At 43.4% G+C, this 26,078-nt stretch overlaps 1 protein-coding gene across 1 annotated transcript in view; it reads right to left on the bottom strand.

Annotated features, from left to right (window-relative positions):
- PDE1C (phosphodiesterase 1C) overlaps positions 1 to 23,526 on the bottom strand; it is a 462,113-nt gene extending 438,587 nt beyond the window's left edge. Inside the window, exon 1 of the mRNA XM_037027419.2 lies at positions 22,912 to 23,526. Within this exon, the coding sequence (XP_036883314.2) occupies positions 22,912 to 22,996 (85 nt within the window). The 5' untranslated portion in view covers positions 22,997 to 23,526. The remainder of the gene's footprint in view (positions 1 to 22,911) is intronic.
- Positions 23,527 to 26,078: the final 2,552 nt, after the last annotated feature.

Genomic DNA, 26,078 nt, shown 5'->3' with positions numbered 1-26,078 from the left:
AAAGCAGAGCATAAAACAGTGTACATATTAGAGTTCTATTTTATATACAAATTTTGCATGTTAAAAATGTAAAATAATACACAACAAAACCTGAAAGCATTTATCTCCAGGTGGTGGAGTTCAGAGTGATTTTCCTTTCCATGCAACTGTATTTTCTAATGTTTTCCCATTTTGCAATAATCAAGTAGTATTTGGTTAAAAAAAAAAAACCTGCAAGAGGCCCAGGAAAATGCTTTCTCCCTGATTAGGAGGCACAGTCAAGGAAGAAAGAGATGAACGACTTCTTAGGAAGCTGAGCTAATATCAAATGTGAGCACACCACTCATCACAGTGCCTCAAAGGCCTTTAGAAAAGGAGGGTAGCTTGATCTGAGGAAAATATGTTCTGCATGACAAGTTGAAACTCCACATATGAGCTGATTAGGAATAGTGACCAAGATGCCACCTGGCCTTAAGACCTGAGGCACCTCCAGCCTGGATGTCATGACCCTCAAGATCCTACTCAACAATTATATGGCATAGTACCAGGGACACAGGCTTTGGAGAAGGTGGGCTCCAGATTCAAATTCCAGCTTTGACACTTGACCATGCAAAACAGAGGTGCAAACTGGGCTCGGGTGAATTGTTAAATGAGATGGCTTCTGAGAAGTCCCTTCCACATGCCCTCTAGACAATCTAACCAACTTGTCAGGGGCCCACGGGGAAAAAAATTTAACCTCAGAATATACTGTTGGGCTAAACTGAGTCCACATTCTTTCTTTTGAATGAAATTGTCTGAGGATAACATGCTGTGATATCCTAGAATAGATAAACAATAAGGGATACCAGTTTTTAAAGAAACAATTATGTTAGAAAAAGATTTAAAATTACAAGATTTTATCCAGGAACACGATCATTTCTGAAATAGGAATGATGCTGTGAAATGGGTAGTTTTCATCAGAAGGAAATGTATTGCAGTGGAGGAAGTTATGATGCCAGATTGGTTAGTTGAAATAAAATAATTTCTTGTGAAAATTTAGAAAATTAACAGACTTTATTGACAAATAGGCAGAACAGGACGGAACAGGCACATCTGCCACCAGTTTGCACATCCCTCCCTGACATGGCAATAGGGCCTCCACCCTCGGATAATGACAAATTGGGCAATGCTTGAATGGAATGGGCACCAGGGCAGAGGGGCAGCCTCTTGTGGTCTGCATAGCTGGAGAACATCTGGGGAGGCATCTGGGAGGACTCTGGTTGCAAATAAAAGATGAAATGGTGAAGGGAAAGATTTGAGGAGATAAACTGGGCCTTCCTGCTCGAGAACCTCTGGGGTGCTGCAGACCTGCTGTTTCTCCCACTAGTTACTTGCAAGGGGTACAAATGAATCACCTCCACTATGTCTCATCTGTTCACCCAGCAGCAGCATCTCAGCCTGAGAAATGAAGATGCTCATTAGCTTGGGTGAGTAGACTGGGGAGTGTAACAATGCAGCACCCTGAAACTGAGCTGTCCCTGCCCCTTGTGATCAACCAAGAGAACGGAGACCAGTGTTTGAGATCAGCAGGGCCAGCAGTGAAGACTGAGGCACATCAAGTGAGATGAGGCCCAGACTCAATGGGAGCCTTCATAACCCAGCTGGACTGATCTGTGCTGGGGGATGCAAGTTGACAAAGAAATAATTAAATTCACACATATCCAGGACAAACATTCCAAATATCCCACCAGACCAGATCATATACATATACACTCACTTGTTCCACAAAAATTTAAGAAAATAAGTTACTTCATATTGAACCAATGAAGATGCAATTCTCCCATTTAAGTGAATTCTGAAAATTCTAAACACTTCTTTGCACAAATCAAGAGTCTCAAAGCTAAAACTCATTGCCTTCAGTGAGATTTATGACATAGCAAAAACCAAGACTTTTCAACAAACAAAATATTCAGAGTTGGGATGGCTGTGTCAGATACTCTGTGCTGTCTGACAAAGACTAGTGAACAGAATCCTGATTGTATTTGGGTGTGGTGGACCCAGTCCATGCAATGACTTGTGATTGGTCTAAGTCAATAATGACAATCCCCTCCCACTAAGCCAGTGATTGGTCTCAGGGGGTGAATATGACCCAGTGTATATGGCCACCATCAAGTAATGAGCTGAAGAACAAAAGCTATTTTTATTGGGCATGCATGTCAAATGTGCCAATGTAAAAGAATACATTGGGCAAAAAGAGACAGGCGGCCATGTGATACCTTTAGTAAGTATCCATTAAGCATATACCATATATTTAGTTAACCCTATGATATTAGGTATGAAATAATTAATCAGTAACCTCTGTAACATCTGCTTCAAGATGGACATGGGGGTGGGAGTATTTCAGATTACTAAATAAGAAATGCCCTAACACCTGGAAATGGAGAAACCTACTTCATCTTGGCGCATACCCAGGAAGTGACTCTTTCAGTACTCAATAATGTGAGTTGCAAAAAAGAACAGCATTTGCAGTAGCAGCAATGACAGACACAGGGCTAAGGGTGCCCAGTCAAAGGCTGGTTGTGCATAGACTGTGATAGTGTGGCCCATAATCCAGGAAGTAGGCAGCCAGCATTTTGCAAAACATATTAGAAGAAAGCAAAACTATCCACAAAAACTAATTGATAAAGTCTTGGTGGCGTGCTTTGAGCTAATATATAAACATAAACCAAGAACTTCCTGTTATTACAATACCATGTCTGAAAGTATGTTAGGGTGACACCAAGGACAGAGGTCAGCCCACAACTATGTCCTTAGCCACAGTGGACACAGAGTTAGCACAGTGAGAACCAGAAGTCAGGATCAGAAGCCACTGGATTTCCCTTGTGGATCTCGGCATTTGTTTATCAGTAAGAAGGAATTAACTTCAGGGCTCAGTCAGCAGGACAGAAGAGCATGGTGATGGTCAGAGGAGAATATCCTTGAGAACAAGAGGGTGAGGTACTAATTTCGCCTTCAAAGACAGCACAACTGATCTGTGGGAGCACCACAACTCTAGTTGTGTCTTAATCACAACAAATCAGTTGTCGACACCATAACTGTGGTGGCAACGTAGTTCACGGATATGAAATGTGGAAGGGTCCCCAGTATAAAAACACTGAGTCCTAGAATCACCATCTTGTTGGGTTCCTAAGGAGAATAATGTACTTAGAATATCAACTTATGCTGCTGCCTCTTTTCTGGAGATCTCAAAACATGATGTGAGCCCTATTCTCTTCTCATTCTGGAAGAGGGCAATGGAGGATTGCATAGTAACGAACATAAACCGCTGGATAACAGGAAGGCTTAAGTTAGATTTTAAGGGGATTTTAGACTAAAAGGACACTTAGAAACATCTAGTAGATGTCTCAAACATTTTTAGCAGTAAACCTTTTATTCAAATGGAATTTTACACAGAACCCCAATTTGGATGTAATGATATTTATTATCATTTTACTTAAAAATCAAAACTTTTCTATTTATAATAAAGCAGGTCAATGAGATTCATTAGATGCTGTTTTGTTAGATGTGAAAATTTCAAACTGGGGGTCAAAGATGACTGTGTGTTACATCAGCTTCAGCATCCATTGTATTTCTCTGTCATGGTTATACAGGATCAAAAAAATTCAGATTAGTACTTATAAGCAGGGATGAACTGGGCAAGTTTTGCTACTCACTCTGCAATCTCAGGATGCTTTTCAAATAAATTGAAATAGAAGAATCTTCATTTCGAGTTCTACTAGAAAAATAGCTAATCTTGCAACACAAATTCACATGTTTACAAATGCTGATGCATTCAAGAAAGTTGGTGTATTTAATAAAATAAACAAATGCATATAATATTTTTAGTTAAAAATATGTTTTACAACTGATGTTTGAATCAAAGATGTGCCCAATTCCTAAAGCACCTCTACTAGGCCCTACAAGTCTACAAAACTATTTTTAAATCACTGACCAAATTAAATTCTCTGATTTTACAAATGAATTTAAGCCCAGACTGGGGAGATTGTTGCTCAAAGTCATATAGTTAGAGATGCCTATCTAAGACTAAAACCCAGAACTCTCCATCCCAAATTCCAAGGTGCTTCCACTAATCATGCTACAGTTCTAAGAAAAGTTGTTCCCCCTCCATATTAGGTACTCACTCCATTGTTGGCAATGAAAGCAAGCTTACATATTTTGTCAGATGGGACCTTGAACACCTGGCATGTATTTCAGAGTTTAAAATAAACTTCTAAACAAAACCTCGCATGATGCCCATGCCCAGACCCCACTGACATCATTGGGCTGGTGAGGCAGTGGTTCACACAAGCTCCTGTCAGCACATAATGTACACAGCTAATCACAATAGTGGCCTCTCTCTCCATGGTCCATACTTTGTACTTCCTTAACAAATCTTGATGAACAAAAACTGAGAAAGCTAGTGAACCTGAAAGCATGTTTCAAGGTAAAAGTTTAGCATCAAATAAAGAAAAAATTATTTAGCCATCTTTTGTATGAAAACTCTCCAATCTCCCTTTCTGTATTCCAAGCCTCTAGCCTAAGATTTCCCTACCTGCAAGTTGACAAGAACATTGAGGAAAACAAAACATAAAAGCTACAAGTCTTCCTGGATTTCCCCTGCAAACATCTCTTGGAAATGGGTTGTGGTGGCGGAAAGGCAATAAAATTAAATGTGGAGTTCCCCCTGTGGTTCATTTATATACATGCTTGCAAACCTCTTGACTACACAGAGCTGATAAATCACTTGTTCCTGAGTTTAACTGAATGTCTAAGACAAGATACTGCTCGCAATGGATAAAAACATCCAGCAAATCACCAACATAATGATATGGTACATAACCATGCTCATTTAGTAAAATCCTATATTTGTAGATGACTGCTCATCAAGTTGGCAAACCTTATTTATGAACTGCAAGACATCAGTTGGTGAAGACGTAAACATTTTCATTTACTCGGGATATAAATGGCCACAATGAAAGTAGAAAATATTATAACAATACTAATAATAATATCAACAATAGCTATATTTATTGATCATTTGCCATGTACAAAGCACTGTTAAAAGTACTCTACATTTATTAGCTCTTTAATATTCACTGTAACCTTAAGAAATAGGCACTGTTATCAGCCCCATTTTACAGTAAAGCAAACTGGGGCAGAAACAAAAACAAAGTACTAGAAGTGACAAAAACAAGTATAAACAAGACTTAAATGAGCATGTGTCTTTGCCCATCTAGATATTAACTGTATCTAACTATGACTCAAGAAACAAGGAAAAGGTTTACACATCCCAACCATCCTCTTCAGCAATTCTGTTAACACAAATGAGAGGCATTTTAACACAGGAGCAAACATTAAATCCTAGAGTTAGGAACCTTGGTGTCTAGGAGGAGGCCGGCTAACTACGTGAAAGGCAGCCTCTTTGAGGGACAGTGCTATGTAATGGTTAGGAGTTGGGGCTCCAAAGCCAGGCACCCTGGATTCTGACCCTGGGTCTGCCACTTGTAAGCCCTGCAATCTTAAAGTAAATCATTTAACCTTTCTGTGGGAATATTGATAATAATAACATCTCAAAGGGTTGTGGTGAGGATTAAATGAGCTACCTTAACATAGTACCTGATGCCCAAGAACCACTCAAGAAACATCAGTTACTATTTTAACCACCATTACCCCCATTGGAGAATGAAACAAAGAACTGGGAAATGAAGCTTTGGTTGGCACAGAAATAACAAAATACTGGCTTTTATAAAACAGTTGTTCACTATTCTTCTCCTGGACTCAAAAGGAAAAAAGAAAAATCCTTACACTCCACATCACTTAAAAGCTATGCACATGCCATGCTTTTCCACAATAAGCAACATATGGCACTACCCAGACATGAACAGTCATTTTTTAATCTTCTATAAACTTCACTTTCATAGTCTTCACAAATTGCCAACAGGTATTCAAAAATTTTTACACAACCCTCAGAATACCAAATATGATGCTTCTGGCCCAAAATGGTATAAAGCCACAAGTTCCCAATGCAAATGCTCCTGCATTCTCATTAATAGTAAAGAAGACATAGAAAAAAATAATTAAAAGTCATAACAAAACTACAGACCACAGCCCAATACCAGGACCTGGGAGCAACTGATGAGGAATACAGACTAGATGGAACTGGACTCGAGCAACAGCTGCTGAGGCATCAGCTCTTGACACAGCCTAGCTTTGGTGAATGAAACCAACCATGAGACCAGAGGGAGAGACTGAGAGAAAGAAAGATGCTTCAAACTTCCCCTTTCATCTCTCAACTTCAGGTTCTATTCCCATCTTCTCTTCCCCAGCTTCAGCCCCTACCTCTTCCAAATCTAAACAGAAGCCACAAACTCTAGAAAATACAAACTGATGTTGGGGAGAAGAGACTTGATGGTAGCACAGCACATTCCTCTCAAATAAAAGCAACATACCATCGGGATGAACTCTGATAATAATGCATACTGATAGCTGTGGCTTGTTCATGTTCAGAGTGCCAGAGAATCAGGCAGCAGGAGACAGTAGAGGCCACTTCAGTAGAGTAGGATTCATCAGGTAATGGCCTAATGGAAATAGAAAACTGAACTAGGAGTAATACACACCAACATGCCCCAAACATGATAAGGGGACTGCACTATATGGGCGGATAAAGGAGAAACATGAGTGGGGGAAATAAAAATGCAATTACAATTGCAAAGAAAACAAATGTAGGAGAGAAGGAAGGATCCCAAGAAAATTAAAATGCAATAGCGTAAGTAATGGACACATTGGAAAGAGTTAAAGAACCAAATTGATATTACACAAAATCCATTCAGTGGTCAAATCAAAAAGGAAATCAGAAGGAAATAACAGGGAAATTAAAGTGATTCTAGTTGTGGAAAACACTCAATATAGGGACAGTGTCTGTCCCTGAAAGAGAATTCAGAACAAGTAAAAAACAGGTAATAATCAAAGATATAATAGAAGAAATCATTTCTTAATCTCCAGAAAAACTGCATATGCAGATCAAGTGGTCCTTTGGCTTTCTTTAAAAGTCGATTAAAAGAGACATCTACCCACATACTTGCAAAATAATTTAACTACAAAGATAAAAATTTTTGTAATTAAAAAATATAAAAACACTATAAGCACCCAGGCAGAAAAACAAGGTTGCATGGACAGCATGAAAAATCAGTCAGGCTTCAGATTTCTCCAATGGGAGGCTAAATCCAAGGAGATCAGAATCAGTGCCTATAGAATTTTGAAGAAGAAAAAAGTTACCATCCAGCACTTGTATGCCACCAATTTATGTGCCATGTTAGAAAGGGATTTTCAGATACATGAGTTCTTAACATACACAGGCACTTCTAGAGACTTTCTTGAATTTGTAATCCAACAATTTGGAAATTAATACAAGAGTTCTAGAAAGGCACAAAATGACTGGCAGTGAAAAATAAAACTTGCTAAAAGACATAACAATTGGCAGAAAATTGGCTATAAAACTGGATTCTATGACTATGAATGGGCATAGCATTCTTTTTGAGGTGATGGAAATGTTCAAAATTGGATGGTAGTGACAGTGGCACAATTCTGTTAAGTTAATAAAAATCATTTAATTGTATACTTAAAGTAGGTTGATTTCCTGGTAAATTATACCTCAATAAAGCTGTCTGTATTAGTCAAAATTCTCCAGAGAAACAGAGCCAACAGGATACATACAGATACATATGTAAGAGGAGATTTATCATAGGAATTTGCTCACACAATTTTGGAGACAGGAAGTCCCATTATCTGCAACAAATTGCATGATGCACACCAGCACTGGCGAGGATGATCTATATTCATTCTATAGAAACAAATGCTTATTTCTTCTCTAAACACTCTCACAGACACACCCAGAAATAATGTTTTACCAGCTGTCTGGGCATCCCTTAGCCTATACAAGTTGACATGTAAAATTAACCATCACATTAAGAAATCAAAATCAAATATAAAAACTTACCAAAGAGAAAAATCTATAATGCTAAAAACAATATGAAAACCATCTGAGAAAAAATATAAACATTTACGTGTGGAATTGTAAACTGGTTCAACATTGCAGGCAGGGGTTAGAATATATATTTCAAATGCTTCAAAAATATTCAACTCTTTCTAATCAACAAGTTTACTTCAAAAAATTTATCCTAAAACAAAAAGGATTTATAAAGATGCATAAACAATGATAGTCACGGAGTGGTATTTGTTATAGCAAGACAGCAGAAAGAGCTTAAATGTCCAACAAAGATCGGCTAAATAAAACCATCCTAGCTACCTTCAAAATTCTGTTGAAGACTATTGATATGAAACAATATTTAATGACACATCATTAGGTAGGGGAAAAAAGTAAACAACAATAGAGTAATGCTCCCATATTTGAAATAAGAATAATGGATGTGCATATGTGTTAAAACTCAAGCAGAGAAAACATTTATGAAATTGTTAACAGTGATTCTCCACACCTGCTGATACTGCAAGTAGGATTTTGTGTTCTCCTTGCCAATCCTTATTTTATGAATTTTTCCACAGTCAACATGTGTGACTTGCATAAAAATTGTTAAAATAATAGAAATAGTAGTAATATCATGCTGAAAATTGTTAAGCTTTTTCTCCTTTAGAAAAGCATTAATATGCTAGTTCTTTTTCTCCTTAGCATGAAAAAAAGCACCACAGATTCCCATTAATGGAAAAAGATGTGGCTTGCCATCACCCTGAGGGACACTTTCAGTGGGATGATTACAGCTGCTATGACAACAAGGGGAGGATGTGATGTCACATAATGATCCAGTGGCTGCAATGTTCCCATCCCAGTGCAGAGCTCTCGCCGCCAGCTGGAAATCCAGCAGAGACCTCATTAAGAGCATCTGTTCAGTAATTACTATAAGTTTCCCCTCATCATGCATGCAGCTCTGAAAACAGCCCTACTGCGGAACTCCAACTCCTGATTCCAGAGGGCCTTAACCTCCCACTTCTACAGAGCTCAGACAGACAGCGACCAGAGACCCAGCATCAGGTGCCTGCACAGTCAGTAAATGCAACCTTGATCGAAAGAGGTCAGGAGGGAAGAAGCAGCCAGTGAACTCTCCCTGAAGCAGACGTAAACTAGAGCTCAAGGTGTATAACTCTGGGATCTTTCATTGCATCTCCCTGGAATGTTTAAATATTGTCATTTCCATTAGAGAAAATCTAATACACCTCTAACCCACAGAAAAGAAAAGCAAATAGCAGTGATTGCACAGCAAGCCAAAGAATCAATTGCAATATTAGAATGCTAATGAATTCTCCTAAAATGAATATGAAATCCCAAGACCGTGTTCGCACAGTGCTCTGCACAGAACACGAGCAAACTGCTATAATGGAAAAAGCCAGGCAGACCTGATTTCAAGTCCCAGTCCTATTACTTACTTGATCTCCTGAGCCTCAGTTTCCTCGCCTATAAACCGAGAATAATAATGAGTAAAAAGGGTTGTTGAAAATTAAATATAAAGCTCTGAGACTAGTGTCTGCTACTAAAAAAAAAAAGTTCCTCTAAAATGTTTTCAGAGTCAAAGAATTAATTGGTCCCTCCTTAGCTCTCTCTCCCTCTCTCCACTCCTACTGCTCACCATTATAAGCTCATATTATGTATGCTGTTCTTATACATGCTATTTTCTTTGCCTAGAATGTTTCCAGAATCTCTCCCCTGCCAATCCCATTCTCAACCTCATCCAGTTCAGTGATTCCCAAAGCTTCGCATCAGTGTTATAAAGAACTTTCTAAAAATGCACATGCCCAGGCCCCATCCCGTAACTGCAGAATCACAGTCTCCAAAGCATGGGGCCCAGAAGTCTTGAGTAGGTTCCCCATTTGGTTCCTATGCAGCCAGCCCTGCCCCTGAGTATTTGAAAACCACTGATCTAGTTGTTTCCTACTTCTTTAAAACTCGGGTCAAGGACTCTCATACATTGCTGGTGGGATTGTAAAAAATGGTGCAGGCACTTTGGAAAACACCAGGCAGTTCCTAAAAGTTAAACATTAATTTGCCATACAACCCAGCAGTTCTGCTCCTAAGAATCTACCCAAAAGAATTAAAACTTGTTTCCCACAAAGACCTGTCACATGAACGTTTATAGCAGCATTACTCATAATAGCCAAAACACAGAAACAACTGTGTCCATCAGTTGGTGAAAGGACAACTGTATATATCAATAAAATGGACACTATTCAAAATAAAACAATGAGGTAGTTCTACATGGTGATGAGTGTACAACTCTGTAAATTCACTGAAAACAATGAATTGTACTTTTAAAATGGGTGAATTTTATGGTATGTAAATAATACCTCAATAAAACTGAATGGAGGGAATGCAGAAGTGAGGGGAAGGGAAGGCAAGACAGGAAAAAAATGGAGTCCAAGCCCATGCTGACTCCTGCAGGCAATGACCTTCCTGCCCTCACCTCACCCTTCATAAGCCTCTCCAACAGCACTTGGCCAAAAGACATCATTTTTCAGTATCGGTCTCCCCACAAACCTTTTCACTTATTAAGAATGAGGAATTTGTCTAATGTCTCCTTATATTTGCCAGTCACTGGGCACCTAGCCAATGTTTGTAAGAGAAAGAATGAAAGAATGAGTGACCAACTGAGCTTTCAGTTGAAATAAGCTACAAGAAACATTCAGGTCCAGAAAGCTTAACACTCTGTTTACCTCCCTCAGACAAGGTCATAAAGCCTCTCATTAGGGTGCTAAGAAGAGATGTTGCATGACCCAAAAGTGTTTTGAAGTTTTTCCAAAGGCACATCCCACAGATATAAGAAGAGCCCTTCCTTCGCCATCTCCTATGCATAGTTAGATACACACATAACCATTTTAGCTTCAGATGCTCTGGATTCAAAGTCCTGTTCTCTCCACTTCCCCAGGTAAATGCCTTTGTTTCCCCATCAGAAAACTGGGAATTAAATGAGCTAGTGTTTTCAAAGCCCTTAGAATAATACCTGCATCACAAATGCTCAACTACATATACACAGAGAATAAGTATATGGGGGGGGGAGGGTGCGTGTGTGTGTGTGTGTAACTGGTGAGACAGCACTGTCCAAATGAGCCATGATGTGAAATACTCAGATAAATTTCACCTGGCTTGTGGGGTGGCAGGATTAGGGAAACTGAGATGAGCATAAAACATGGCCTAGATACCAAGAGAAGCCCAAGCTGAGTAATTTTAAATATCCATTCATACAATTAAGTCTTTAAAAGCAGAACAACATGCATGATCCCATTTAAATATAAATGTGAACCTAGGATAAAGAAAAATATGGAACTAAATTTACCTAAATATTGACAAGGGTCATCTCCAGATAATGAGGTTTTCCTTCCTGAGTTCCCAAATAAACATGGATCATTTTTACAGGCAAATAAAATTAATAATTCTATCTTCATTTTGTTAAAAAATGAATTGAGTAATTAGGAAAATGACAGCCTCCAGACCCCATGGACCACCTCTCTGGCAGCCTTAAAGTCTGATTTAGTCTGAAGAGAGAAGGAATACTCAGAAGGATGCTGGAAGGCCCAGATACAGGGGAGGAATGCCATGCACAAAAAGTTATTACACAACAGCAGGACCAGACAACAAAAACTCACGGGCTGACCAGCCACAGTATAACCAGAATGTGCCTCGGTGAACACAAATCTGATCACTTCTGCTTAAAACCATTAACTGCCTTCCCACAGTTCTTGGGAAAAAGACCAAAACCCTTTAGCTGGTCTACAAGAACTTCTGCCCACTTCTCTAGCCTCTTCTTGATCTATGCTCTTCCTCTACCACCCTCCTGCCACAGGGCCTCTGCATAGGCTGTCCACTCCACCTAGATGCTCTCTTACCTACTCTCCCACCCCCTTCATCACAGAAGCCCACCCCAAAACCCCAGACCAAGTTCCATCCCACTGTCAGGCGGTCCTACAGCACCCTGGCCATGCTGTCAGAGGACAGAACACAGTCACACCACTAATGCCTGTGGGCCCCACAGAGCTAATCAGTTTTACTCACATTGAATCCCTAATGCTTAACACCATGTCTGTCATGTGGTGGGCACTCCATAAGGAAAGGCTAAGTGAATGATCGCAATCCATGGGCAGGCAGGGACACTGCAAAGTAGGAGCCAAGAGGAAAAGCAAAGACCAGATCATGGAAGGCCTGTGAGCCCTACCTGGGAATGTGGGCTTGATCCTGCACGTAATGGGAAGCTACTGAATAGTTTTAAAACTGAGGGTTTTAAGCTGCAGGATAGTTTTAAACTGCCCAATCGGTTGTGTGTTGCAGAAGAACATTTCAGCTGCTGTATTGAGAAGAAGGTTAGAGGAGAGGCAACTTGGAGGTGGGGAGACCCTTGGAAATGTTGTAATGGACTCGGTAAAGAAGAGGGTGGTCTGAACTAAGGCAGAGGAGGTGGAAGGGAAAGTATGAATGGGAAAGGGTTTAGAGAAGGAAATCTACAGACTTGATAACTAATTACATGGAGGAGGGGTGGGACACAGGAAAAGGAATCTAAGACAGTTCCCAAATTTCTGCTTCCGATGCCTGAGCTTCACAAAATGTAGAAACTAGACTGGAGTAATTGTTCTGGAACAAGTCACTTTGACTTCTTGAAGCCCCAGTTTCTCTCCCTGTAAAATGGAGCTGCTCATAGTTTTCTTACAGAGTTACTGGTAAATTAAATAAGTCAATGTTTGGGAAGGTGCTTCACAAACGATGAAACATTATCATCATCAACATGGGGCAACAGTTTGCATAAAAGCTGCATAATCACCCCCCAAAAACATCCTCTTTAAAATAGTCACTAACAGCAGGTTTACAGTTTTACACAACTGGCCTAAATTCTGCATCTTTAAACTTCTTTCACTGTCTTAAACAGTTGGCCTCATGAAAGACCCAGATGAGGTAGGAATAAAAGGCATCTTGTTGGAAAGCTGCGTTTCCCTGGGGCCCAGCAGATGGTTGGGATCTGGTTCTGCTCAGAGTCCTGCTGGTTCCCTCTTTAAGAGATGCTGGATTCCCCTCCAGTATTTACTGACTTGACAAAATGTGAAAATCTAAAGTAATGTCCAACAGTTAAAGAAAGATGATGAATCACTAGACATAATAAGCCTTTCTTGGAAATTGTAAACTAATGACTTTAAAATAGAAATCCATCCGCTTTCCCACTTGATGCCTAAATCCTATTGTGTTCATCTGGGCTCCCTGTTCCCAGGAGCCAGAGTAAAATGACGCCAGCCTTCTCCTGGGGCCTCTCAGAGAGCTGCAGCTCCCAGAGGGCTGGAGCGCTCCAGTGCTTTGTCGTTACAGGGTGAACGGAAAAGAGCCAGCCAGAATACCTTCAGCTCTGGCATGAACTAAGGAAGGAGAAGAGATGGAGCAGAACCTAGGATGTGTGAGCACCTGGGAAGGTCTCGTGACAGGGCCAGCACCTTTTAACTATCATAATTGTTTACAGATATTATTATTCCTACTTTACAAGACTCAGAAAGGACTGGTCAAATTATCTCATAAATAGTGAATATGAGAACTCAGCAATTCAAAGTCTGATGTGTCTAAAAGTAAAGAAATGTTCTTTCCACCTTATGAGCCACAAGAATCCTTTGAGATGATCACCAAATAGTCAAGATGTCTGGTAAATAAAATATCTAATTCAGCAAGCCCAACACAGCATTCCAACCCAAAAAATACAAAATACAAAAGCAGGAGAGAGCTCTGACCTGCAGTCTGAAGAGCTGCACTGAAACCCTCACTCGCCATTAACTGCCCCACCTGCACCTTCACTTCTAACAGCCCGAGCAGACTGCCTTCAAGGCCTTTTCTTAAAGGCTAACCCAATGCTGGCTGTTACTGGTGATGCAAGTCAAGGACAGCTGGTCCTTCTCTTACCTTCTTCTCCAAGCCCATGAAATCACATCTAAGCCACTCCATGTGTTTATCGAGAGAGAAAGCGCAGCAATCAGAAGCAGAGAAAAAGGTAGGATCAGCAAAGCAGTCAGTGTGACTTCATCTCAGAGAAACAAACATGTGCAGCAACATATATGCACTAATACTCAGGGATGGAGTCTTGAGAACTTTGGATCTTTGTCCAGCAGATACTGCCTTCCAACAAATAAAAACCAACTTCCAGCAACTCTGCTTCCAAGCCCCCACCCCCAGCGCCTTTTGGGGAAGGCCTGGTTCTCAGGCCAAGCTCCCACCACACTCCAGAGCCTGCCTGCCAAACACCACAGGAAGTCCCAACCAGCGATCCCCAGAGCAGCTGGCACCAATTATCCAGGACCAGCTGGAAGCACTCGGCTGGTGGGAGGCAGGCACTCCAGATACCCAGCCTGGTTGGAAATCCTACACTCAAACAAAGACAGCCATGCAGCCAGGCCAGCACTCAATGTAAGTGGCTGGTGGGGGGCTATGGGAGGCAGCCAGGGGCAGGCTGTGAGCACCAGCCAGGAAGCAGCTTTGGGTCTGGGAGACCTACCTGCTCCCTGATTTCAGGGCCTCTCCACCATCACAACCAGTGACTACCAGTTACTGGCACCTGGAGTGGGCTGGATTCTTACATTCTCAGCCTTTTGAACTCTCCCAACAATGTAACAGCTAATAACTCACACAGCTAGTTAACTGTGAAGCCAAAATTTAAACCAAGATAGTCAAACTCTAGAACCCATGCTCTTAACCTCTACATACATTGACTCTCCAATCCAACGAGCATTTATTAAACAGGACCCATGCTGGGTGCTTCTATAACCATTACCCATTATTGCATTTGTTACTCATAGCAAACAAATCTAGTAACATGAATCGAAGCCATAAGGGCTTCCTATCACATCAGAATGGAGCTAACCCTGCAGTCAAACTTCCCCCCAACCCCCATTTCCCACTGGGATTTGATATCACAAGGGTGAAATGGCCGGAAGGCCTAGGCAGCTAACTCACTGACTTGTTTTTTGTTCCTTTCTTGTGTCTAGCTCAGTGGTTATCAACTTCCCTCCGAGTAAGAATTACCATGCAAAGTTGTATACACAAAATCCAGTCTACTTACTTAAAGAATAATTTCACTCTTTACTAGTCCTACATCCAATTTGCTCTGCTTTGCTTTGAACTCTGTAAAACATCTTTCAGCAGAAATTCCCAGTGTGCCTCACTGAGCCATCTCCGTGAACCTTCCGACCCTGGAAAAGCTAGGGGGGGCTTCAGGACTCCAAGTTCACCTCCTTCCTAGAGGCAGGAACCCCAGAGGTTTCCTTACTCAACAGGTCACTTACAGATGGAGAAACTGACACCCCATATTAAGGGATTTGCCCAAGATTAAAGAGCAGGTCAGTAAGAAACTAACTCCTTCAGTTCTGAGTCTTGGATGTTTTCCCCTACACTGTCCATTTCCCCGCCATGGTTCCCTGCCCTTCTGCAAGGCCTATTTGAGTGCTATGTTCAGCAAATGTTTATTAACTTCCAATAATAATAGTGCTATAGACTGAATATTTTTGTACACACCCCCCTCAAATTCATATTTTGAAACCTAACCCCCAAACTGATGGTTGGGGCCTTTCAGAGGTAATTAGGTGATGAGGATGGAACCCTCATAAATGGAATCTGTGCCTTATCAAAGAGACCCCAGAGAGCTCCCTCACCCCTTCTGCCACATGAGGACACAATGAGGAGATGGCCATCTGTGAGTCAGGAGGCAGGCCCTCACCAGACACCAGTTCTTCAGGTGTCTGCCCCGCCACCTCCAGAACTGTGAGAAAATTAACTTCTGTTGTATAAGCCACCCAGTCTGTGGTATTCTTATAGCAGCCAGGGTGGACTTAAGAATCTTAATGCCTGAGAGCTCTACCTGCATTATCTCATCTCATTTCCCAACCCAGCAAGGTAGACACTATTTATTATGTCCACTATACAGCTTAGGACCATGAACTTTAACCATGTGATGCCACCTCTCCAAGATCCCAACAAAGAGAAGATAAAGTTCAGAAACTGGACCCCAAATGTCCAACTCCAGAGCTTGTGATATTCTGGACTACCAAGTCCAATTTAACCATCCTGGTCCCCTTTTCATTCTGCATCCCAGGCCAGATTCCCAAACCGGGCTCAGAGGTCATTCCTGCAATGCCTTTCCCCCCATAGCCCCCCGACTTCCCCCATAGCCCCATATGAACTCTGCCCATTGCTCTGTCCAGGTCTGTAGAGGCTGTTTAGACATTCCAGGTACACTGTGCAGCCCAGGGAGATGCATCAGACCATGGGAGGGCAGGAGGGAGCCCAGTACCCACTTTGCTCTTGTTCCCCACTGCTGTCAGGGACCAATACAGTTGTTCAGGGCTTCCTGGCGGCCACTCCACCAGTGCAGGCCAGTACTGACCCACCTCTGCACCTGCCCCAGAGCACACCCACCCCGCTCAGGACCACACCACTGCTCCTCACCCACTCCCAGCCAGAGCCAGCTCTGGTCAGGCATGACTTCAGGTGAAGGGAAGGGACACGAGGCACACACGCACAGTGTGAGAACAAGTGCATGGCACTTCACTATCCAGGCCATGGGTCACCCATAAGGAAAGTGTTATGAGCCCCATTTATTCTGAGAAGGAAACTGAAGCTGAGAGACACTAACTGACTTGCCCGGTTGGCACAATAAGTCTTTCTGTGACTGCAAAGCACAAGGTTTCCCACTACAAATGACACCACTCAGCTGACCCACATCCTTAAAACTGGGCACTCCATCTGCTGACTGATGATCAGAACCCTGTGATGAGGGCCTCACTCCTCAAGCTACAGATGTGGCTGCCCTTAGAGTGCAAATGCTGTGAAGAGGGACACATACATATTGCCCAGTGTTAAGACTTCCCTAATAACATGCATTTTAATGGCATTTTAAAGGTAACAAAGCAGTTCTCATGCATAACCTCCCCTGATCCTCAGCACAGCTCCCTCACTAAGGATCACACTCCCCATCTGACACGTGAGGAAACTAAACTCAGAGAGTGATCTGCCCAAGATGGGGACTTGGAGAATGAGTGTCAGAGCAGACTGCAAGCCCCCCTTTGCACAGCCCCCTGCCGCGTCATCTCTCTCTGCTCCAGTCTTCTCAGAGATGTGGAGAGGAGGGGTTAGGTCAACGGGTCCTGGGAGGGAGTAGTGGGATCGTCGGCCTTAGATCCTCATTCAGGCCTTTGCCCCCCGACCATCACCCCCAGCCAAGCACACGATGCACAAAGGTCTTCCCTCCACCCAGACAGACAAGCAAGAGGAAGAAGACACTCAGCCAAGAGAGCCCCGCGGCCCGTCTGGGCTAAGAAAGTCCTCAGCCCTGTGCACCCAGGGAGGCCAGGGCCTCAGTTCCTGGGCTGTGAAGTGGGCCACACCCCCGATGTGTGCAGCCACGTCCCCCTGGCTTCGGCCACCCCGGAGTCCTGAGAAAGGAGCACCCCCAGCAGAACCACCTCCCCTTGGCGTCAGTCCCTGCTCCCTGCAGCCCAAGGGTGGGACAGGGAACTCTCACTCGCAGCCATGGACCTCTAATTGCTGTTCAGGGGCCCCTGGTCTTTCCTCCTCTGGGACAGCCCTGTGAGGAAAAACACAGGAGCAAGGGAGACAGTGGCAGCTGCTTCAGGAAACACACCCCTCTGTTAGCAGTACCTCTTCCGTACAAGCCTCGAATCCTCCACACCACCACCAGCTTTGCTTTTGAGGGAAGCAGCTTCTTTGCCATACACCCCACCAACTTCACGGATCACAGCCCATGGCTGCTCCCGTTTCCTTCAGACACCCTAGAGGCCACCACTGAGGGCAAAAGGGAAAATGAGGGCCCCCCCTCTTCTCATCTGCAGAACAGGTGGTGAGGAGCACCAAAAGGGGAATAAGTGAGGCCCACTTCGTGGTTAAAAAAAAAATGCTTTTCATACTGTGGTGAGCATTTTGTAATGCATTTAATTGTCAAAACACTGTGTTATACACCTGAAACTAATATAAATATTTTATATCAACTATACTTCAATTTAAAAAAATAAGCTGCAAATTTGAAAAGAAACATGGTTTTGTTCTTTGCAGGCATACTGCAGTTTGGAGAAAGGTGCATGTTTGTATTTCAGGAAGCTTCCTGGAAAAAGTAAGATCTGTGAATCCACTTAATACAAACCCAAATAGATGTCTAAACCCCAAAAGACAAGGAAAGTTCTAGAAAACAATGATATTGCAATTCCCCTTAAACCTATTCACTTCACACTCAAATGCTAGTTCACAAGCACCTCACCAGAGTCAAATTACACTTGAACTTCAATATATGGCCTTCAATTAGTGCTAATCATTATAATCACTTGCTACAATCATAAATTCAATGGTTTCCTGGGATGGAGCTCTCAAATCACGAAGACTGGATGGCAGTTAGGGCTGTCTAGATACGGCACATGTCCAACCTCATAGTCTTATTTCCAAGACCTCTTGAACTCAGACCTGATTTCATGACCTGAGAAAATTAGATAAAAGAGGACACAAAACCATTTGCCCTGGGACATGGGAAGCAAGGGACTGAGCAGGCAGCCCCGATGGAGAGCAGATTAACAAGCCTTGTTTTTCAACCTAACCTTCCTCCAAAGAGCAGCCCTGCCCACCATGCAGCAATGGTCTATCTCTTCTGGTGCTGACCCCGCCTGTACTGCCTCACCAGACCTGGTAAGCTCCCAATCTCTCTTCATTCAGATGGCAGATAAGTCCCAAGGCTCAGGAAGAGATAAAGTCCACTGTGGGGTGCAGTGTGGTGTGGGACAAACCCTGGACTGAGGAGTCGAGCCAGATGTGGTCAGAACCCAACTCTGCCACTTACTACCTGGTGACTTCTGGCAAATTGCCTCTCCTAAAGTGGGGGTCATAACAGACACCTTTCAGAGTTGTTGTAAAGGTGACGGAATCACCAATAAAACACCTAGCTCGGTGCCCGGTCCACACCTCGGAGCTGCGCATGGCACATGGTGGCACCTGTTCTCACTGCAGCCTTGGCCATCAGTGTCCCACAGTCCATGCAGCCAGGGCGCAGGCCAGTCCAGGGGCCCCAGGCTTCCATGCTTCACAGGGTTACTCCATGGGGGTGTTTGGGACTGGGGTTGAGGGCAACTGCTCACTGTACAAGACCGTCCCTCACACTGCAGAACATTTACTCCGGCATCTGCTCACTGACTGTAAAGCCTGTCCGCAGCACCCCACCATGCGACTACCAAAAGGACACCACACGTGTCCAAACACCCATGGAGAGTATCACCCCTGGTGGAGAACCACAGCTGAAGCCTTCTCCCTGCCAGTTGGGACCAGAAGTGGATGCCTCCCCTCAGCCCAGAAATATCCATTCAGCAGACAGTTTTGTCAGGAGCCCTCCAAAGAAACTTTATTCTTGACCTCGCCACAGGGATGCATCATGCCTCTCCTCCTACAGAACCCTCAATACCCCCATTGTCCCCATAGGCCTCCCCTGCTAACAATCTCAAGAGTGGCCACCCCACCACAGGGTTCCCTTTAGTAAAGTCCTTTGACTGAAATTTTGCATAATTAACATACTAGAAGAGGAGGTGATGCCTAATGACAGAATGTCAGATACCTGAGAAAAGGAGAGATCTAGAGACAACAAAGATCTCATCAGGAATTTGTCTCTCACATGGTAAAAGGGGGACTGTCCACCTGCTTCACCCTGCTGAAACCATGGGGCAAGCTGGCAGCCACGAGTGTGGGCTGCAGGACCCCTGGACCTTCGCAAAGCAAGTCCTAACCTCCCGCACTGATGCTATAGGAACATGAGCCCTCCTGCTTGGAAGAAATATGTGTAATATACATGACCGGCAGCACTTACTAATTATACTATATATAAAGACACACAGAGATATATGTGTATCTGTGTGTATATAATGTATATTATTGCTATATACTAATTAATAATTATGCGATTGATATATAGGAATTACATATATAGCCATTGCTAATTATATAACACACAATGTACAAGAATTAAATATACTATAAAAATTAGCATATTGATTATATGTAGCATTAACATGTGTTTATATACAGTAAAAGTACTGGCAAACTAAAAATAAATGATGAAATCCCCCAGAGGAAAGACATACAGGCCAAGGACATAAAAAAGCACTTTTTCAAAAGAAGTGAAATAACATGTGCAGCTAAGATACCACCTTCCACCTCTCAAACCAGAATTTTTTTTTAAATTACAGTATCTGGTACTCATGAGAGTGTGTAAGCACCTGGGAACACTGCTGGCGGGAGTACAGGTTGGTATTGCTAGAGGGTAGTAGAGCAGTATGTTTTAAAATCCCTGAATATATACATAGCAATCTCGGACCAAGCAATTGCACTTCTGGAAATTTATCCTCAAAAGTATTCATGGATGTACTTAAAGATTTAGTCTCTTTTCACTGTTCATTATGGTGAAAATTTAAAGCAACCTAAATAGCCAACAATAGATTGATTAAATAAATACTGTGTGGCATGAAGCAAAGCTAGTAAGATATTAAAGAACAGATTACCAATCATGATGATTGCATTTCGTTTAAAATAGCGTGTATATAAAAAAGAACTGTAAGTATATACAAGAAAGATTAATAATATTTAGCAATGGGTGATAAAATTACAAATGATTTCCTTCTTTCTTCTTGATTATCTGTGTTCTCTAAAATGTCTAAAATTTCTAAAATGTCTCTAATGGCACTTAATAGCTTCGACTTTGTAAGATATTATGTCTGAACGTATCACATCTCCCCATGAGTACAAATTCCTTGAATACCAGTTTCTAAGTCTGATTTATCTTAATAAACTCACTAGAATGTTAGCTTAGAGCCTTGAATAATTACAACAATTGCCATTTATTGAATGTTTGCCATGTGGCAGGCATTGTGGTAAGCTGTATCTTAGAATACAGTAAAATTCAATAAGCATTTGTTGAAGGAGAGAGGAAAGAAGGACAGATGGAAAGGGAAGACTGAATAAATGCCCAGAGGTCTGAAAGAGACTGACAGCTCTCTCACCAGGATGTGACCAGTTCACTTCTGAGGCCCCTTCTGACCAGCAGACCATGACCATGTGCCAGACCATTCCTTCTAGTGAGCATAGAAGCAAAAGGAGGAAAGGGCTTAGGTCGGGGAGGACCACACTGTAACCTGGGTTTTCAAATCCACCCTTTTGGAAGAAAGGACTCCACAGTGAACTACCAGGTAAGATATTTAAAAATGACGTTTAGAAGTTTTCTTACCATATGCAAGAAAACTAACATTAACATGACAGTGGCCTTACAATAAACCACTTTTGACCTCAGTAACCTTTAGTTCATTTCTACAAAACCCCAAGCACCCACCATAATAAATTAGAGGGTAAAAGATTAAATTAGACACAGTCTCCTCCTTAAGGAATTTGTCATATAAGGAGAACCAACGACAGTGTGGAAATAAGTGTTCAAGGCAGGGTGTGAGCTCTCACAGAGGCCCAGGAGTCTAAGGAGAGTGCACAGGGAGAAATTCTTTCTAATGAAGAAGGAGAGTAGAGAAGGTAGCAAGTGAGAGCCAGGTTAGCTAAGATCTCTCAGTGCAGAGTTGGGGGAACAGCATTCCTGCCTGAAGGAAGGAGTAACCTGAGCAGAGGCCCCCAGGGGTGGGTATGGGTAAGAACAAGCAATGACGTGGGGATGAAACAGCTTTGAAGTAACAGTTGAGCCAGGAGAGGCAAGCTCAAGCCAGAAAGGAGAGCCTTGGGAAACAGGCTAAGGAGTTTAGACTTAATTCTGAAAGTAACGTGTTAAGTCCCTGCCCCAGAAATCTTGGGTCACTTCATTAGAAGGAGCAAAAGTGGTGCAGAGATGAGCTCTCACTGTTGGTCTCTGCTTGCTCCTCATTTTCTGCTACATCTCCAAGCAGGTGCAGCCCACCAAAAAGCAAATTATCACACTTCTCACGTTCCAAGGCTTTGGGGTTAAGCTCACTTTTAAAGCCATAGTGACCCGAGCATGCTCCAAAGTGAAAGTGCTGCAGCAGCTGCATGGCACCTGGTTCTGCCCTGCCCTTCTGCAGACTGGCATTCCAGAGAGGAGGCCCCCCTGGCTTTGCCTACCTCCTAGAAAGAGGAGGAGGCAAGCCCTGGACCATTTGTTTCAAGACAGTACACAGCATGGGACCAGCAGTAAAAGCATCAAAAATTGATCTCTTCAAATTCAGCCTCCAGAGGGCCACCCCCTGTGGTCCTGCTCCCTCCAATAGCCATGAAGATTCCTCCAGCCCCGCTCTGGTACCCCTTTTGGTAGAGGGTTTGGGAAGGAAAGAAAACAGGGAGCCACTGGGGTTCTGGGGGACAGGGGACAGCTTTTCCTCAATTAGCTCAGTAACATCATGCATCCCTTCCTCCATGCCTGCGTCCTGCCTATCTGCCAGACTGAATGCGCCTTTTTTTCTGCTTTATCGCCTCTCTCTTCTCCCTCCCTCTCTCCTCTTCCCACCTCTCCCTTGCCCTCTCCTTTTCTCCCTCTCCCTCTTTTTCTCTTTTTCCGTCTCCCTTTCTCCTTGTTTCAACTTTTGTAGCAACTATTGTTCAATCTCTGTCTGAACCTCTCTCTGTGTGTCTTTCTCAGCCTCTGCATCTCTCTATCGCTGCCTCCACGTCTCTGTCACTGTCCCAGTTTCTGCCCCGGCTTCTCCGTCTCTGTGTTTCTGCCCTGGGTTAGCCTTCCCATTCACACCTGTCTAGATGTCTCTATCACTCTGTCTCTGCGTGAGCAAACACCCTGCCGCCGCGGCTCGCGGCCCAGCCGGACCCCCACCGCGCCCGCCCCCTCGCGCCCCCGGAAAGGGTGTCTGCCCACGCCGGGAGTCGGACGGAGGCGGCAAAGTTCTCACCGATGGTGAAGCTGTAGCCATCGATGCTGAAAGTGGCGCTCCGGCATTTTTTGAAGCCCTCTTTCCTGCTGCTGGCGTCCGTCATGGCTCGGCCGGCGGCGCCCGGGGTCTCCCGCGGCAGAGCGCGCAGCCCCGCGCCCGCCGCCCGCGCCCGGCCGCGTCCCTCCCGGCGGCGCGGCGCGCGATGCCCCGCAGGTCGGCTGCCGCGAGCCGAGCCGAGCCCAGCGAGCGCGCCGGCCGCAGGCGCGGGGACGGCAGGCAGCTGGCGCACTAGGCGCTCGGCGCAGTCGGCGCGCCTCGCCGCTGCCCCATCTCCAGCGCCAAGTTCCGGATCGACGGCAGGAGTGCCTAGAGAGGGGCAAGACGCGCCCCCGCGCGGGTGTGCTGGGCCGAGGGGCGGGCGCCGACGGCTCTGTCTCTCCACCTACTCGCTGCGAGCGGCTGGAGCCAAGGCGCTATAGGCGCGTCTGCTTTTTGTCTCGACTTCGCCTTCCCTCTCTGGAGGCTGGTGGGGTTTGGGGACCCACGGGAACGGCTAAGATTTGGCGACGCGCTTCTTCTAGATGTTTTCTCTGGCAGGCAGGAGAGTTCCAAAAAGCGCATCAACAGATGGAAAAGCAAACATCGAAGCCAGATGCTGCCGAAGTTTACTCCAAACAAGGAAGTTGGGAATGACCGCCACGCCCACTTCCTCCCAGCAGCTGTCCCCTCAGCTAGCCTGAAACCCCTATAAGATTACTTCTCAACAGTCCCTGGCCGGATAATTATCAAACTAACCTGTAATGGTGGCCAAGCACTTTCACACAAAGGCTCTAAGAGGGGCAGTTTACAACCAAGTTCTAGCCCATTCCAAATGGCTGGTCCCAACTCTTTCCAATTTCATTTTGCCAAAGAGGAGACTCCTGGAATTTGTGGGGGTGAAAGAGATTGTACCAATCCTACAGCTAACCTGCTTGTTACAGAAAAGGAAACTGAGGCAGCAAAGGGCTTGACGAAGGTCCCACACTAGAAAGTGATGACATTTTGGACACAGGAGTTTCACTTCCTGACACCAAGTCAATCACTGGTTCTCCCAGTACCTGTCTAACCTGAGTTAGTCAAGGCTTATACAAAGAAAATCACATTCCCTCCTACCAGCAAGCAGTTTCAATGATTTACAGTTGCACTGTTCTGTGTCATGGGCTGGGAAGCTCCTGAAGACCCCAGAGTTGAATCCCTTGGTGGAGCCCAGCCAGTGTAACTGGTGCAATGACAGTGCTATTCTCAGGCTATTATGGAACTACAATTAATTTAACCTCATTTGTTGTGATGGAATTTGACACAATTAAAAAATTCTTGTCAATATTAAGAACATATTACTAATCTGTTCCATTTTGGGGGACCCATTAAACCTTCAAGTCCACTGGAACCCAGGTTAATGAATGTCTCATGAATTGAATCTTCTTCAATTCACCATATATCTTTAGAGAAATGATATCTTTTACATCAGATGTAGTTGGCACTTCAGTTTTAAATTCTCTCAGGAATAGAGAGTCCAGATATTAACCCAAACATATATGGTCAATTAATATACAATAAAGGAGCCATGGATATACAATGGGGAAATGACAGCCTCTTCAACAGCTGGTGTTGGCAAAACTGGACAGCTACATGTAAGAGAATGAAACTGGATCATTGTCTAAACCCACACACAAAAGTAAATTCAAAATGGATCAAAGACCTGAATGTAAGTCATGAAATCATAAAACTCTTTGAAAAAACATAGGCAAAAATCTCTTGGACATAAACATGAGCAACTCCTTCATTAACATATCTCCCCGGGCAAGGGAAACAAAAGCAAAAATGAACAACTGGGACTATATCAAGCTGAAAAGCTTCTGTACAGCAAAGGACACCATCAATAGAACAAAAAGGCATCCTACAGTATGGGAGAATATATTCATAAATGACAGATCCGATAAAGGGTTGACATCCAAAATATATAAAGAGCTCATGTACCTCAGCAAACAAAAGCAAATAAGCCAATTAAAAAATGGGCACAGGATCTGAACAGACACTTCTCCAAAGAAGAAATTCGGATGACCAACAGGCACATGAAAAGATGCTCCACATTGCTAATTATCAGAGAAATGCAAATTAAAACCACAATGAGATATCACCTCACACCAGTTAGGATGGCCAACATCCAAAAGACAAACAACAAATGTTGGTGCAGATGTGGAGAAAGGGGAACCCTCCTTCACTGCTGGTGGGAATGTAAATTCGTTCAACCATTGTGGAAAGAAGAATGGAGGTTCCTCAAAAAACTCAAAATAGAAATACCATTTGACCCAGGAATTCCACTCCTAGGAATTTACCCTAAGAATACAGCAGCCCAGTTTGAAAAAGACATATGCACCCCTATGTTATCGCAGCACTGTTTACAATAGCCAAGAAATGGAAGCAACCATTTAGCAAATAGTAGATGAATGGATAAAGAAGATGTGGTACATATACACAATGGAATATTATTCAGCCATAAGAAGAAAACAAATCCTACCATTTGCAACAACATGGATGGAACTAGAGGGTATTATGCTCAGTGAAATAAGCCAGGTGGAGAAAGACAAGTACCAAATGATTTCACTCATCTGTGGAGTATAAGAACAAAGAAAAAACTGAAGGGACAAAACAGCAGCAGACTCACAGAACCCATGAATGGACTAACAGCTACCAAAGGGAAAGGGACTGGGGAGAATGGGTGGGAAGGGAGGGATAAGGGGGATAAAGGAGTATTACAATTAGCAAACATAATGTAAAGGCGGGGGTGGCACACGGGAAAGGCTGTACAACACAGAAAAGATAAGTAGTGATTCTACAGCATCTTACTACACTGATGGACAGTGACTGTAATGGGGTATGTGGTGGGGACTTGACAATGGGGGGAGTCTAGTAACCATAATGTTGCTCATGTAATTGTAGATTAATGGTACCAAAATTAAAAAACAAAAAATTCTCTCAGGAAAGACCTAGAACCACATTTACATTGGTAGTTTGCTTAGGTCTATGGCAAGATTAATTGATCCAAAAGGCAATGGGTTATCACAGATCTAATGCCACACCAAATGGCATGTCTCAGCTTGGCAGCAGGAAGTACTTAAAATGCTTGAAACTGGAACTCCATGAAG

Source organism: Manis javanica, chromosome 6 (genome assembly GCF_040802235.1).
Source record: "Manis javanica isolate MJ-LG chromosome 6, MJ_LKY, whole genome shotgun sequence".
Classification (NCBI taxonomy): domain Eukaryota; kingdom Metazoa; phylum Chordata; class Mammalia; order Pholidota; family Manidae; genus Manis; species Manis javanica.
This window is presented reverse-complemented; position numbering and strand designations above follow the sequence as displayed.